Source organism: Myotis davidii, unplaced genomic scaffold (assembly GCF_000327345.1).
Source record: "Myotis davidii unplaced genomic scaffold, ASM32734v1 scaffold415, whole genome shotgun sequence".
NCBI classification, from domain to species: domain Eukaryota; kingdom Metazoa; phylum Chordata; class Mammalia; order Chiroptera; family Vespertilionidae; genus Myotis; species Myotis davidii.
This window is the reverse complement of record NW_006287951.1, coordinates 3651740-3666564: the sequence shown is the minus strand read 5'-3', so window position 1 is coordinate 3666564 and position 14825 is coordinate 3651740. Positions and strand designations below refer to the sequence as shown.

General features: G+C 42.5%; 1 protein-coding gene across 1 annotated transcript in view; it reads right to left on the bottom strand.

Moving 5' to 3' along the window:
- The window catches only part of PCCB (propionyl-CoA carboxylase beta subunit), a 53130-nt gene extending 50391 nt beyond the window's left edge, over positions 1-2739 (bottom strand). The window contains exons 1-2 of the mRNA XM_006759811.2: positions 2480-2739; positions 819-938 (exon numbers count right to left, since the gene is read on the bottom strand). Of these exons, the coding sequence (XP_006759874.1) occupies positions 819-938; positions 2480-2680 (321 nt within the window). The 5' untranslated portion in view covers positions 2681-2739. The remainder of the gene's footprint in view (positions 1-818; positions 939-2479) is intronic.
- Between the last annotated feature and the right edge of the window lie 12086 nt (positions 2740-14825).

The window sequence follows — 14825 nt, the reverse complement described above, 5'->3', positions numbered from 1 at the left end:
TTCTCTCCTTTCCTTCCAAGTTTGTCATTCTATACATGTGAGAACTCGAACCCACCACCAGAGCCTTAGGAATGGAGCCAGAGTCCCACTGCACAAGGTATTAGAAGTCAACTCACATTCCTTCATCTGCAGACAAAGGTAAGTGGGGGACCTGGAGGCCACCGTAGTGCCTCTCCAGAGGCATTCCTACATTCTAGGGCCCTAAAGCATGAAAATGTTTCAATGTATCCTGAGTCCCAGAAGAATTTCATTAGTCTAGTGCAGCCATTGTCAAGTGGATGTGCAGAAAACATTTTTAAAAAATGCAAAACCTGACTATTTAGTCAGGGCACTAACCTTTTTTCCCTTAGAGTCTGTGGTTCTCAACCTTCTGGCCCTTTAAATACAGTTCCTCATGTTGTGACCCCCAACCATAAAATTATTTTCGTTGCTACTTCATAACTGTAATCTTGCTACTGTTATGAATCATAATGTAAATATCTGATGTGCAGGATGGTCTTAGGCGACCCCTGTGAAAGGGTCGTTCGACCCCCAAAGGGGTCATGACCCACAGGTTGAGAACCGCTGCCTTAGACTGTCAAAAAAAAAATGACAATAGCCAAGACAACAATAGCTGTCCAGTGTGAATGAATCAAAATTATACCTATTTGCTTGTCAGATCAGCAAAAAATATAACTTTTTTTGGTATGCCGCAGAATTTCAGTAATTAGTTTATGTGTGACATGAGATGGAAAAGGTTGAAAATCGTTGGGTAGGCCAGCAAGGCCACAGCAGGAAAGTACAACTTGGAGGCTCACAACACCATTGTGAACAGATACCTTATTCTTATCAGCAGCCATTCCGAAATCTGCACATCTGTGTTCCACAAACATGTCACTCTCAACAAAACTGTCAGGGTCCAGCAAAAGACTGATCCGCTCTCTCGCCGTTAGCTTTCCCTAAAATGCAACAAAAATCATTCAGTGATGTTATCACAGACAAAGTCAGTAAGCAAGGAGTGCTCATAGGAGGGTCAGGAGAACAGGTTTTGCCCCTTCACCTCATGTGAAAGCCTATATTCCATCAATCTGCCTAAGAGACAGGTGTTATCAGTAGACTTCACCTAGTTAGAAAATCAGAGTAGACAGAGTGCTCCAGGAGCCACCAACTGTGGAAGGCAAATATCCTATATAATAAAAGTGTAATATGCAAATCAACCAAACAGCCAAACAGTGGAACGCCCATCCCACCGACCATCCGGGAACACGTTATGACACCCACTGGCACCAGCCAAGGTGGGTGCAATGGGCTGGCCATCGCCCCATGATCACCGTGCAGAGGGAGGCCCAGGCCACTGGTCAGGGTGCCTAAGGCTGGAGGGAAGCCGGTGCCAGCAGCCAGGGAAAGGAAGGCCTACGCTTGCACGAATTTCATGCATCAGGCCTCTAGTGTGTATGTATGTGTGTGTGTGTGTGTGTGTGTGTATATATATATAAAGAAACTGTCAACTTTCGACCCTTGTCAAATGGGCATTTTACAACACTTAACACTCAATTCAGACTCAAGGGCTGGTTCAAATCTCCTCACTGAAGATCCCAGGCTTCCACCCCAGTCACCTCCCCCACACTTGCAAGTTATGCTTCAGTGCCCTTAACCTCTAAAAATTTCACTTCTGCACTTTCCAGGTTGGTTATTTAATTCATCCAGCAAATCGGTCCAGACTCGCAGATGTCAGGGACGCAGTAACCGAGTGTAGTTTGAACTCCCAGATAACCTACTGATCTGGACCTCAGTTTCCCCTGCTGCTAAATGGCCCACCCAGCATACCTTCTTCAACCCTGGGCGGTGGGCAGCAGTGCCTAGGCTGCTCACTGCAGCCAAAGATATAAACTAACATGAACATCCCCAGAAAAACCATCTACCTTCGAAGTGTGCCTTTCCTACCCAGCATGTCGATGCACGCGGAGACCCTGAGATCCTGAAGAGGCTTAGTTGGTGTTCTGGGGACAAAGTCCCCCAAGTTCCTTGCATGCACCACACCACCCCCACCCCCCACCCCAGGTTAATGTAAGAGTTTGCTTATGTTACTTCCCCTGCCACCTGTCTTGATTTTACTGCTTCCATAATAGAGCAAGAACCATTCTTTCATGGGGCATGAGAAGAATAAGCATAATTTTTAAAAATGAAGTGCCTGTCATTGCTTCACTATCTCTATTTTAACCATAAGATTGCGAGGGGAGAATTATTACTATCCTGTTTAGAATAAATTGACTCCTAAAGATTAGTAACTTGTCCAAAATTCCAAGCGAAAGCAGAAAGTGATAAAGCACATCGGGGCTCCCGGGGGAAGGCAACAAGTTCTCAAGGTGAACATTCTCGCCCCCGCCCCTCCTCAGCTTTGCGCGGATTGGCTGGGAGGCCTCGGGCGCCGGGAGCCGGGCGCGCTGTGATAGGTCGCGAACGCCGGGGGCGGGACGGCCTCGGTCCCCTCCGGACTTACTCGCTTGTGCTGCGCGTCAATGCGGCGCTGGCCCCCTCCCATCAGCGCGGCGCGGCGCTTGTCCTCTATGCGCTCGTTAATGGAGACGGGCTGGCTGCACAGGCTGCGGACTGCGACCCGGAGGCCGCTCACCCCGACGCTGAGCCTTGCTCCAGCCGCCGCCACGCGCATTGCCACCGCCACGCGCATTGCCGCCGCCATATTTGTCCCGCCAGCGCGCCCCTAACCAGCGCACCTGAATACGCAAGTGCGTGGCCGAGCGTCAGCGTAGCGGGGTCTGCGCCTGCGCGACGTCAGCGGGACGTAGCCATTGGAATGCAGAGCGTGCGTGGGAGGAAGGCCTCAGCTTTCCAGATCCCAGGCCGCCCCACAGCGTCGGCGGGAGGATTGGGAACTATCGTCTCATCTCGTACCCTCCTGGCCACACACAGAAGATGACCTTGGTCCTTGCTCTTCTCTGACTACCTAGACCTCTAGTTCTCTCATCACACTTGCTCCAGGAAATAGATAATGAATTAGCCAACATTTATTGAACAGTGGGCCAGGTGTGGCATTTGGCACTTGAATTAGCTTGTTATGCTCATTCCACAGATGAAGTCAATGAAACACAGAGAGTGATTTGATCAAGGCTAAGGATGTGGTGAAGACAGGATTCAAACACAGGGATGTGCCATGTGCCACTTACTGATCACAGGGCTCCTAACTTCTAGGGCAGTGGTTCTCGACCTTCCTAATGCTGCGACCCTTTAATACAGTTCCTCATGCTGTGGTGACCCCCAACCATAAAATTATTTTTGTTGCTACTTCGTAACTGTCATTTTGCTACTGTTATGAATCATGTAAATATCTGATATGCAGGATGTATTTTCATTGTTACAAATTGAACATAATTAAAGCATAGTGATTAATCACAAAAACAATATGTAATTATATATGTGTTTTCCGATGGTCTTAAGCGACCCCTGTGAAAAGGTCTTTCGATCCCCAAAGGGCTCGCGACCCACAGGTTGAGAACCGCTGTTCTAGGGCGTGGTTCTCAAAGTGTGGGCCCAGCAGCTTCAGCATCACGGGGGAAAGAGATGGAAATGCAAACTTTCAAATTCTCAGACTCCACACCAGACCTACTGAATTGAAGGTTCTGGGGGTGCAGCCAGCAATCTGTGCCAACAGATGACCTCTCGATGATTTTTGATGTTTTACAGTCACTTCTCGGGATTTAGAACTGAACTGTTGAGAATTTGTCCTTGTGTTAATGCAATTCAATTCAGCAAACATTTTAGAAATTTTGACCACCTACTTTGTGCCAAGAACTAACCACCAGGAATTATGCTTCCTGGATTAGGAATTGTTCACCTAGCTATTCAGGGAAGCTGAGGGTCCAAGGCCTAAAGTCATGTAGCTGGACAAAGTTCACTTGCGCCTGACTCCATAGTGGGTGCTCTTGGCTCTGCATTTGGGTCCCTGTTTAAGGACAAGGGCCTGACCTGGTAGCACAGGGGAGAATTTGGGCAAGTCTGGGTGTATCAAGGAGAGTATCTGAGAAGGTAATTGTATGCAAGGGAACACTAGCAGTGTGAGCAAAGGCCTGACATGTTCAGATTTTCCCCCTCTCCCCCCCGCCCCCCACACACACACCACAGCTGTGTCCCCAGCTTTTGGAGGAACTGTGGTAAATGAGAATGGAAAGTGATACTGGAGTTAGACTGTGAAGAATTTTACCATGTTCAGAAATTGGGACTTGATTTGGGCTGGGGGCAGTGGGACTCTTTTGTCCTAAAGTGCTTTGTAGATCCTCCCCTATGGCACATCTTAACACCATGTTAAGATTGTTTAGCTCTCTCCCCAGCTAGATTTCTAAGCCAGAAGGCAGGGACCATGGCTGGCTTACTCACCACTGTTGCCCCTGCAACTGGAACAAGTCCCAACACATAGGAGGCCTTCAGAATGTATTTGTGGAATTGAACTGAGCTAGCACATAGGCAATTGCATATGGCTCTGGAGGTTTTCTCCTTAAAACTATGCATGCTCTTCTACACCTGATACCTTGCTCATGTATCATTTCCTCAAGGCACTCTACCCTGATCCCCTTTCTGCCTGGATTAGGGTAAGTATTGGTTCCTCAGGGAGACAAGGATTTTTTTTTTCTTATTTAACTTTGAATAACCAGTGCATAGCAGAAAGCCCAACACAGGAGGGATCCATAAATGACTTTTTAATCCACCCGAGGATATTTTTCCATTGATTTTTTAGAGAGGGAAAGACAGAGAGAAATATTGATGTGAGAGAAGCACACCCATCGGTTGCCTCCTGCACACGCCCCATCAGGGCCTGGCCCGGGGAGGAACTTGCAACCTCGGTATATGTCCTTGAAACCAAAATCAAACCCGGGACCCTTCAGTCTGCAAGCCAACGTTCTATCCATTGAACAAAATCAGATCCTCCAAGAAGCTGAATCACAGGATTGAATTTGTAAGAAATGTATTCAGGTAAATGCCTGTGAGAGAAAATGGGAAGAGAGCCAGAGGAGTCTGGGAGAGTCTTCAGACTGTGATTATAAGGTAAACCTGCCCCTGACTGAAGGAGAGAGGGAAGGATGGAAGGCAGGCCCAGTGTAAGCATGTTAGACTGTAGAGCAGGTTAAGGAAAATTGAACAAGACCATCATGGAGTCTTGGAGCCAAGTCACCTGCCAGATGAGTCCCACATCTCCCAGGAAGGGGCCTGCATCAGTTCCCTGCCACACTCAGTCATTGGCTGGGAGAAGCCTGTAGCTGTGTGGCCTCAGAGCAAACCCAGCCATGGATTTGAGAGGCCAGCAGCTGAGGTGCATGGTTGATTACACTCCTTGCAGTTGGAGATCTGAGACATACATTCTCATGGTCACCGAAATCTACCTTTTGCCCCACACAGATGTACCACTCTGCACAGGTTTGGGACGCAGTTCCTCCCTGGATCCTGTGGGCTTTGTTCCCGAGAGGAAACTCAGAAGAGGGTGTTAATGGAACAAACTCTGTTGATGCAGTTGATCTCAGAGCCATACCTAGTATTATCCTCTCCCTCCTTTACTAGCCATTCTCAAATCCGCTCACCCTCAGTGATCGCCTAGGCAGGTCTTGGTGCCTTACCTGGCGACGTAAACCAAACTTTTATTCTGGAAGGGTCTGAACCATTGGTAATATCCTTTCAGCCCAGGGCTGCTTTCTGTGTCCATTCATGGTTGCAAAAGAGCAGGAGAGTACCAGGAAGCACTCAAGTGAATCGCCTAGCTATCACATATGTTCCTCCTTGTCCCCATGGTGCAAAAAAACAGCCCTCCTGCTGACCAGAATCAATTACCCTTGCTGGATGGTGATTCTTCCTTGCTGATTCCTGGACACAGACTTCAAAGTGACCTGGCAGCAGCTGCAGCTTATAATTCAATGGAATCCCTGCTATATCCCTTGGCAAAAGTGTGGCCTCTTTGGGGACTAGAACCTCGAACCCTGTAGAGTCCAGAGTTGTGAGGACAGCCCTAGGAGGTGATCTCAATGGTTAGAGCATCGGCCTGTACACCAAAGGATTATGGGTTCAATTTCTGGTCAAGGGCATATACCTGGGTTGCAGGTCCAATCTCTTATCCCGGTTGGGGTGCATGTGGGAGACAACCAATCAATGTGTCTCTCTCACATTGATGTTTCTCTGTCTCTGTCTTTTTCTCGCCCCCCCCCCCTTCCACCCTCTCTAAAAAAAAAAAAAAAAATCAATGGAGCCCTGGCTGGTTTGGCTCAGTGGATAGAGCATCGGCCTGTGGACCGGGTTCGATTCAGGTCAAGGTCACATGCCTGGATTGCAGGCTTGATCCCCAGTGGGGGACATGCAGGAGGCAGCCAATCAGTAATTCCCTCTCATCATTGATGTTTCTATCTCTCTCTTCCTCTCTGAAATCAATAAAAACATATTTTTAAAAAATCAATGGACTTTGTAATACTTTAAGCAATAAAAAAAAAGAAGTCAAAAGCAAGTAAAAAAAAATCAATGGAAAAAAATATCCTCAAATGAGAATTAACAACAGCAACAAAAAATTAGTGAGGAGAGAAAGCACAAAATTCCTTAGTGGGGCATTGGATGTTACAATAAGTGGGGTCACTCCTGCTGCTTCTATCTGTTGGTTCCCCAACCTATGTATTCTTCCTATTCAGGACACAGCACCATAAAGAGGCCTCTGATTGAATACGTACACTGTGTCCTGAAGGAGGGCACCTCATCCATCCAGACTGCTCCCTCTGTACTGCACTTCAATGCGTGTAGAAGGCCATTCCAAACCTGCCTTAGCTGAGCTTTCCAATGTCTCTGGAGCTTTGCTACTCTAACAATTATATCTTCATCCCGCCCCTCAGCTGAGTATTCCCTTCCCCTGACAGAGATAAAGGTCTCTTTGTAAGCTATCCCAAAGGCCCTATGTTTCTCTCACTTAGCCAAAAACTGCTTGTTGTTAATGGCCTTCAGTCTCTCATGATTTCAACATAGGGTGTCAATACAACTTACTAGTAACCACCCAATTTTACTATCTTTGTAGTCATCACTCCCTTCTTGCTTTTCAAATGCTTGCATCATCACGTCTGCCACAGCATTCCCTTCTACCGAGACATTTTCTCAGGTTAACACCGGTGAAAGCTTTAGCAGTTGAGTTACCACCTTGTGCCAGGAGCTACCTGAGTCCAACCTACTAACCAGGATGGCATCCTCTTTGCCTTATGGGCAGTAGATGAGCCAGTCCAAATTCCTATCTTACCACGTATTTTCATGGACCACTCCCAGTACCACGTGTGTTAGTCTGGGTCCCTGAGAAATGGATGCAAGATAAAATTATCTATGTAAGATATTTATTAGAGGAAATGCCTAGGAGAGAAAATGGGGAGGCAAATAGGGAGGCGGATAGAGTCATCAGACTACAATGCAAGTCCGACCTCAAGTGAAGAAATGAAGGAAGAAATATTGGATGGAAGCATCTTACACCCCAGTGCAATTCTGAGGAAAGTTCAACAAGGCTCTTTGGGATTTCTCCAAGTCACCTGTCAGAGGAGTCTGGCATCTCCCAGGAATGGGCCTTAGTTTCTCTGCCACACTTAGTCATTGCCTGGAAGCAGTCCATAGGAAGCATTAATGAACTATCTGAAAGGGAAACTAAGGAAGCTCCCATTTACTATTGCATAAAAATACATAGAAATAATTTAAAACATATTTTTACACTTGATAATTGTTAAGTGATATTTAAGGTAGGCAAATGTATTTTATTTTATTTTAATTTATTTTTTAAAATATATACCTTTTATTGATTTCAGAGAGGAAGGGAGAGATAGTAACATCAATGATGAGAGAGAATCATTGATTGGCTGCCTCCTGCACACTCCCTCCTGTGGAATCCAGCCGGCAACTTGGGCATGTGCTCTTGACAGGAATTGAACCCAGGACCCTTCAGTCTGCAGGCAGATGCTCTATCCACTGAGCAAAACCAGCTAGGGCCATAGAAATAATTTAACCAAGGATGTAAAAGACTTGTACTCAGAAAATTGTAAGACACCGAAGAAAGAAATTGAAGAAGAAACAAATAAGTAGAAGCATATACCATGCTCATGGATGGAAAGAATTAACATCATTAAAATGTCTATACTATTCAAAGCAATCTATAGATTCAATGCAATTCCTATCAAGATACCAATGGTGTATTTCACAGAACTAGAACAAATATTCCAGAAATTTAAATGGAACCACAAAATACCCCGAATAACCACAGCAATCTTGAGGAAGAACAAAGTTGGAGGAATTATGCTACCTGGTATTAAGCTATACAACAAAGCCACAGTAATCAAAACAGCATGGTATGGGCATAAAAACAGACATATAGGTAAATAAAACAGAAGAGAGAGCCCAGAAATAAACTCATGCCTTTATGGTCATTATTTGACAGAGGTGGTAAAAATATGCAGTGCGGTAAAGTTAGTCTATTCAATAAATGGTGTCAAGAAAATTGGACAGGTACATGCAAAAAAATTAAACTGCACCATCTTCTTACACCACACACAAGAATAAACTAAAAATGGATTAAAGGCTTAAATGTTAGACTCAAAACCATAAAAATCCTAGAAGAAAACATAGGCAGTAATATCTCATACATTGCTTGTAGCAATATTTTTTCTATGTTTCTGTGGGCAAAAGAAACTCAACAAAACAACCAGAAAGCCCACTGCATGGGAGAACATATTTGCCAATGGTATCTCTGATAAGGGTTTAATCTCCAACATTTACAGAGAACTCATACAACTTAACAAAAGGAAGATAAACAATCCAATTAAAACATGGGCAAAGGATCTAAACAGACACTTTTCCGAAGAGTACATATACAGATGGCCAATAGCTATATGAAAAGATGCTCAATGTCAGTAATAATCAGAGAAATAAAAATTAAAACTACAATGAGATATTACCTCACACCTGTCAGAATGACTGTTACCAATTAACAAACAACAAGTGCTGGCAAGGATGTGGAGAAAAGGGAACCATTGTGCCCTGTTGGTGGGAATGCAGATTGGTGCAGTCACTGTGGAAAACAGTATACAGTTACCTAAAGAAATAAAAAATGGGCCCTGTCCAGTGTGGCTCAGTTGGCTGGGCATCATCCCATGCACTGAAAGGTTGCAGCATTTGATTCCTGCTCAGGGCACTTGCCCTAGCTATGGGCTCGATCACGTAGGGGGTGTGCAGGAGGCAGCTGATTAAGGTTTCGCTCTCACATCATTTCTCTCCCTCTCCCGTCCTCTCTAAAAGTCAATTAAAAATTTAAGCCCTAGCTGGTTTGGCTCAGTGGATAGGGTGTTGGCCTACGGACTAAAGGGTTCCGGGTTCCATTCCAGTTAAGGGCGCATGCCCAGGTTGTGGGCTCCATCCTCAGTAGGTGGCATGCAGGAGGCAGCCAGTCAATGATTCTCATCATTGATGTTTCTCTATTTCTCTCCCTCTTCCTTTCTCTCTGAAATCAATAAAAATGCATTTAAAAAAATAAGTAATAAATAAAAATCAATTAAAAATTTAAAAATTAAACTGCCTTATGACCCAGTGATTCTACTTTGGGGATATATCTGAAGAAACCAGAAATACTGGTGCAGTGCAGCATTACTTACAATCACCAAGATTTGGAAGCAGCCCAGGTAGTAGATGAGTGGATAAAAAAGCTGTGGTACATTTACACAATGGAATACTACATGGTCTTAAAAAAAAAAGAAATCTTACCTTTCAGGACAGCATGAATGGACTTGGAGAGTATCAGGCTAAGTGATATAAGCCAGTCAGAGAAACACAAGTTCCATATGATTTCACTTATATGTGGAATCTAATGAACAAAATAAACTAACAAAGAAAATAGAAACAGACTCACAGATACAGAGAACAGACTGACAGCTGTTAGAAGGGAGGCATTTGAGGGACTGGGTGAAAAAGGTGAAGGGATTAAGCAAAGAAAAAAATCCCTTCATAGATGCTGACAACAAACAGTATGGTGATTTCCAGAGGGAAAGTGGGGTTGAGGGTGTAGCAGAGGATAAAGGGGAGATAAGTGGTGATGGAAGGAGACTTGACTTGGCAAACACACAATACAATATATAGATGATGTATTATAGAATTGTATACCTGAAACCTATATAATTTTATTAACCAATGCACCCCAATAAATTCAATAATGTTTTTTAAAAAGACTGATAGGGCCCTGGCCGGTTTGGCTCAGTGGATAAAGCGTCGGCCTGCGGACTAAGGGATCCCAGGTTCAATTCCAGTCAAGGGCATGTACCTTGGTTGCAGGCACATCCCCAGTAGGGGGTGTGCAGGAGGCAGCTGATTGATGTTTCTCTCTCATCGATGTTTCTAACTCTATCCCTCTCCCTTCCTCTCTGTAAAAAAAAAAAAAAATCAATAAAATATATTGAAAAAAGAAAAAAAAAGACTGATAGGGAGCTTAAGTAATGGAGAAATAGACAACCTCCAGGGACAAACGGGCTGTTTTCCAAAAATTCAATTTTAAATTATTTGGAATGCAGAACACATTTCCCTTAGAAACAATGCTATGAATAATTGCAGTTATTTTCTTAGCAAAGTCCACACAAGATTGTTTTACTCATAATGTAACAGAAATATCTGTTAAGAAATTTTAGGCTTGCATCAATTGCATCCCTAAATCCTCTCCACGCTGAATTGTAAATGAGCTGTGTATATAACTGCCACCCCAACTAGACTATGAACTCTTTGAGGGCTGGAAACTGTTGAATTATTCATTTTTTTATTCTGAATGCCTGGCATGTAACTGGAAATAAATGTTGGTTGCATAAATGAATGGACAAATTTAATAGGCATTGGAATAATGTTGAAAGTATCTTGGGGAATAAAAACACTAACATTTAATGGGTACCTTAATATGTGTCTGGCACTGTGCTGGGTGGATAATCAATAAAGCAAGATGCTTTGTTTATACTAGAGTTAGGGATGAAGAAGCTGGAGGCAATTTTAATATTTGAGATATAAAATAAATGAACGTGCCCTAACCGGTTTGGCTCGGTGGATAGAGCGTTGGCCTGCGGACTGAAGGGTCCCAGGTTCGATTCCAGTCAAGGGCATGTACCTTGGCTGCAGGCATATCCCCAGTAGGGGGTGTGCAGGAGGCAGCTGATTGATGTTTCTCTCTCATCGATGTTTCTAACTCTCTATTCTCTCCCTTTCTCTCTGTAAAAAATCAATAAAATCTATTTAAAAAAATAAAATAAATGAGTGCTGGAGTTGCTAAATAAATGTTTTTGGATGAAATGAATGGATAGATGTACTGATTTGAAAGACATGTCATAGAAAAATATCAATAGGAATTGATATGCAAAGGAAAATGATTCTTTTGAGGATCTCTAAGACTGAATGTGAGGGAGGTATAACCACAGCTAAAGAGCAGAAAATGGAAAAGGAAGTTGTTACCAGAGAGGACTGGTCAAGGAAAGAAGAGGTCTGGTCTGGGTTAGGCTTTAATTTCATCTGATTTACTGCTCCCTGTAAAAATGCACTTGCTCTTGACAGTCCCCAAAGATTTGTTATGAGTTTAGATTAAGGTTAGATTGACGTTAGATTGATTTCTTTCCACAATGATAGTAAATTATACACTTGTTCTGCTATAACAATGCCATCAACTGGGTGGCATTTAAACAACAAACACTTATTTCTCACAGTTCTGGGAGCTGGAAATCTGAGACCAGAATGCCATCATGGTCGCCTGGTGAGGGCTCTCTTCTCAGTTGAAGATGGGTGACTTCTCCTTGTATCCTCACATAGCAAAGAGAATGAGAACTCTCTGGGGTCTCTTTTATAAGAGCACGAATTCCGTTTTTGAGGGCTCCACCCTGGTGATCTAGTTATCTCCCAAAGGCCCCACCCTCTTAATACCATTGAACTGGGGGCTTAGGATTACAACATTTGAATTTGGAGGGGACACAAACATTCAGTCCATATCAGATGGCTATAATGGTGAAGGCAGTAAAGTGGACATACTAGGCAGTAAGGGAGAATGCAACATAGGAAAGTGGGAGAGGGTAATTGTTATCGTTAGATAGTTTTTGGTGGAGGAAGAAAAAGATGGGGACAGAAGAAGGAGGAGGAGGGAAAAGGCAAACAACTATTTCATAATTTCATAAAGGGCCTAACCTCTCAGAAAGTCCCTCTGACTTACTGCCAGCCTGATCATTGTTCTTTGAAAGCATCACTACAACTACTGCATTTACTTCATTGTCCACAAAGTGCAATCAATAAATATTTGTTGATGGATTATTCTGAGTGTTTCAAATCAATCCACACTTCTAGTTTTATTAAGGATTTTAGAATTGACATTGATTAAGCTGAAATAAGAACTGTCTTTAAATTTGCAAGACATGTTATGTCTCTCCCCAAGGAAAAGCATATATGTAAAACTTTGTCCATGCCCATTATGCACCAAACACTGTACTGGAGGTTTTCTTTACAATATTGCATTCCTAGTAACTCATTATTATTTTAAAAATTAGTTTCCATTATATGTCAGATTCTATGCTAGGTGATGATGATAAAAGGCAAAGAGGGAGAAACTCTGACCTTTTAGCAGTTTCAGTATAGTAAAAAAAAGATAGGGCCAAATCAAGAACTGTCAAGAACTGTAAGTACAATGAAAGAGTAAGCACTTGGCAATACTGGAGAATAGAAATAAGTTTTAATTTAAAAAGAGTATGTAATACAGACAATTAGAATGGAACATCTGTTTAAATGAAAATTTTCATTTGTCTGAATAGAATTTTTTTTTGAATGACAACTTAACTGGATGCCAAGAGGAGCCTAAGGAGACATGATTAAATGTTGTAGGCCCTGGAGGTCATCCTGGATCAGGAAAATGATATTAGAGAAAAACTGAATAAATGTAAATAGAATATGGATTTTAGTTAATCATGTGTATTACTATTACTTTCTCAATTGTGACAAATGTACCATACTAATGTAAGATATTAATAGGTAAAATTGGGTGTAGAATATACTAGAGCTATTTGAAGTATCTGTGTAATAATTCTGTAAATTCAAAACTGTTTTAAAGTAAACATTTCATTAAAATACTTAAACTGGCATCTTGTATTTTTGTTAGCTCTGGCAACACTAACACTTTCACTTCCAAATAATCATTAAGCATAAAATATAAAAAATAATCTTAAATTGATAATTAAGGGATTTGAGTTGTATATAATTTCTCCTAGGTATTTGATCTGAACACTTTATTTTTAAATATAATATTTATTGAAGTAAAGCACAAATAGAGAAAAGAGTGCACTAAACATAAGTGTGCAACTAGATGAACTTTCACAAAGTAATCACACTAGTGTGTGATTGTAACTACAACCCAGATCAGGAAAAGCATGTGACCAGCAGTCCAGAAGCAACCTCATGGTCCTTCCCTATTAAAGGTAATCATTATCATGACTTCTAGCACCACAGATTAATTTGCCTGTGTACCTAACGTAAATGAACTCAAACAATATGGACTGCCAAACACTTTATTTTCTATACACAGCTCATTTGTTTTTTCTTTTTGGCAAGGCTCAAGCAACCAAATAATTATTAGGGATTATTCTTCAATGTAGGAAAAAAACTGGTTTAAGTCCTCCCCTCCAATGAGCCATCAATAAAATTAATCTTAATTTGGCTTGTGTACATCTCAAGAGATTTAAAAAATACAGCTATGAGAAAATCCGCAAGGTTAAAGCCCTGCAAGTAATCACTTTTCTGGGGTGACTGCTAATTTATGCTGCCTGAATAGAAAACGGTGCTGATTATTTTATTCTTGCTGCTCCTTTGGGAAAGAACCACCTCTGTGTTGTGGAAGAAGACCTTAGAATTTGGAATAAAAATAGACATGTATACTATAACAGTTTTATTTGAAGAGGAGCTTAGAAAAAATCTTTTATAAAAAAAAAAAAGATGGGGATTTTAAGAATGAGAGTGCATTTTAGAATATCTGCCGCTTTCCGGATACAAGACAACCATATATATTTTGCTCCACTTTAATATCTGCTTTGTTGCGTAACACAACTAGGAAGTTAGTCCTTATTGCTTAATACTTAATTGTTGGTAATATGCTAGGCCTTATAAAGAAAACCTGTCTTCAATGGTAGTAGAAATGATCTATCAGAGGTTTATACAGGTTCCCTCAATCTCTTAACTATTCGTTTCTCCTCTAAGTGACAAGGCCCTGACACTAACATGTATGTGTGCCACGAAAGATTTCCTTACGTTATACATTCCATTTTGTAAACTTGCAGAGCGTCTACTACGTGCACAAAATTATGCTGGACAACTCTGGTATGTCCAGAGATAAGAAACGGTTCCTATGCTGTGCTTCTACTTGTGCTAGTCAAAGGTTTTGTACTTTTACAGCGGAAGGGAATCAGGTTAAGTTAGATGTTTATTTAATCTGAGTCCTTAGTCTTCTGGAAAAAAAAACACAAAAACAACCCTACCCCCCCCAAAAAACAAAAAAACAACAAACCCATAAGGCAAAAGCTTGTTTAAAAACAGATACTACTTTTAAGGATTTGGGTTCGTTCTAAAGCAGGACCGTGGATTCTTAAGATTGATTTACACAGAAGGGCTAGGTCTGCCACCGGAGCTGAAAAGGGGTTCGTGTTTTTCAAACTGGACTGTTCCACAGGGAGCTCTACGCGGCCCTGGACGGCGTCTCTGCAAGGCCGGGCGGCTCCCATTCGCCTGACTCCCGGGATCAGAGGCTGCGGAAGCCCGGCTCTGGCTGTGGGAGAGGCCCTGGGTCCGGG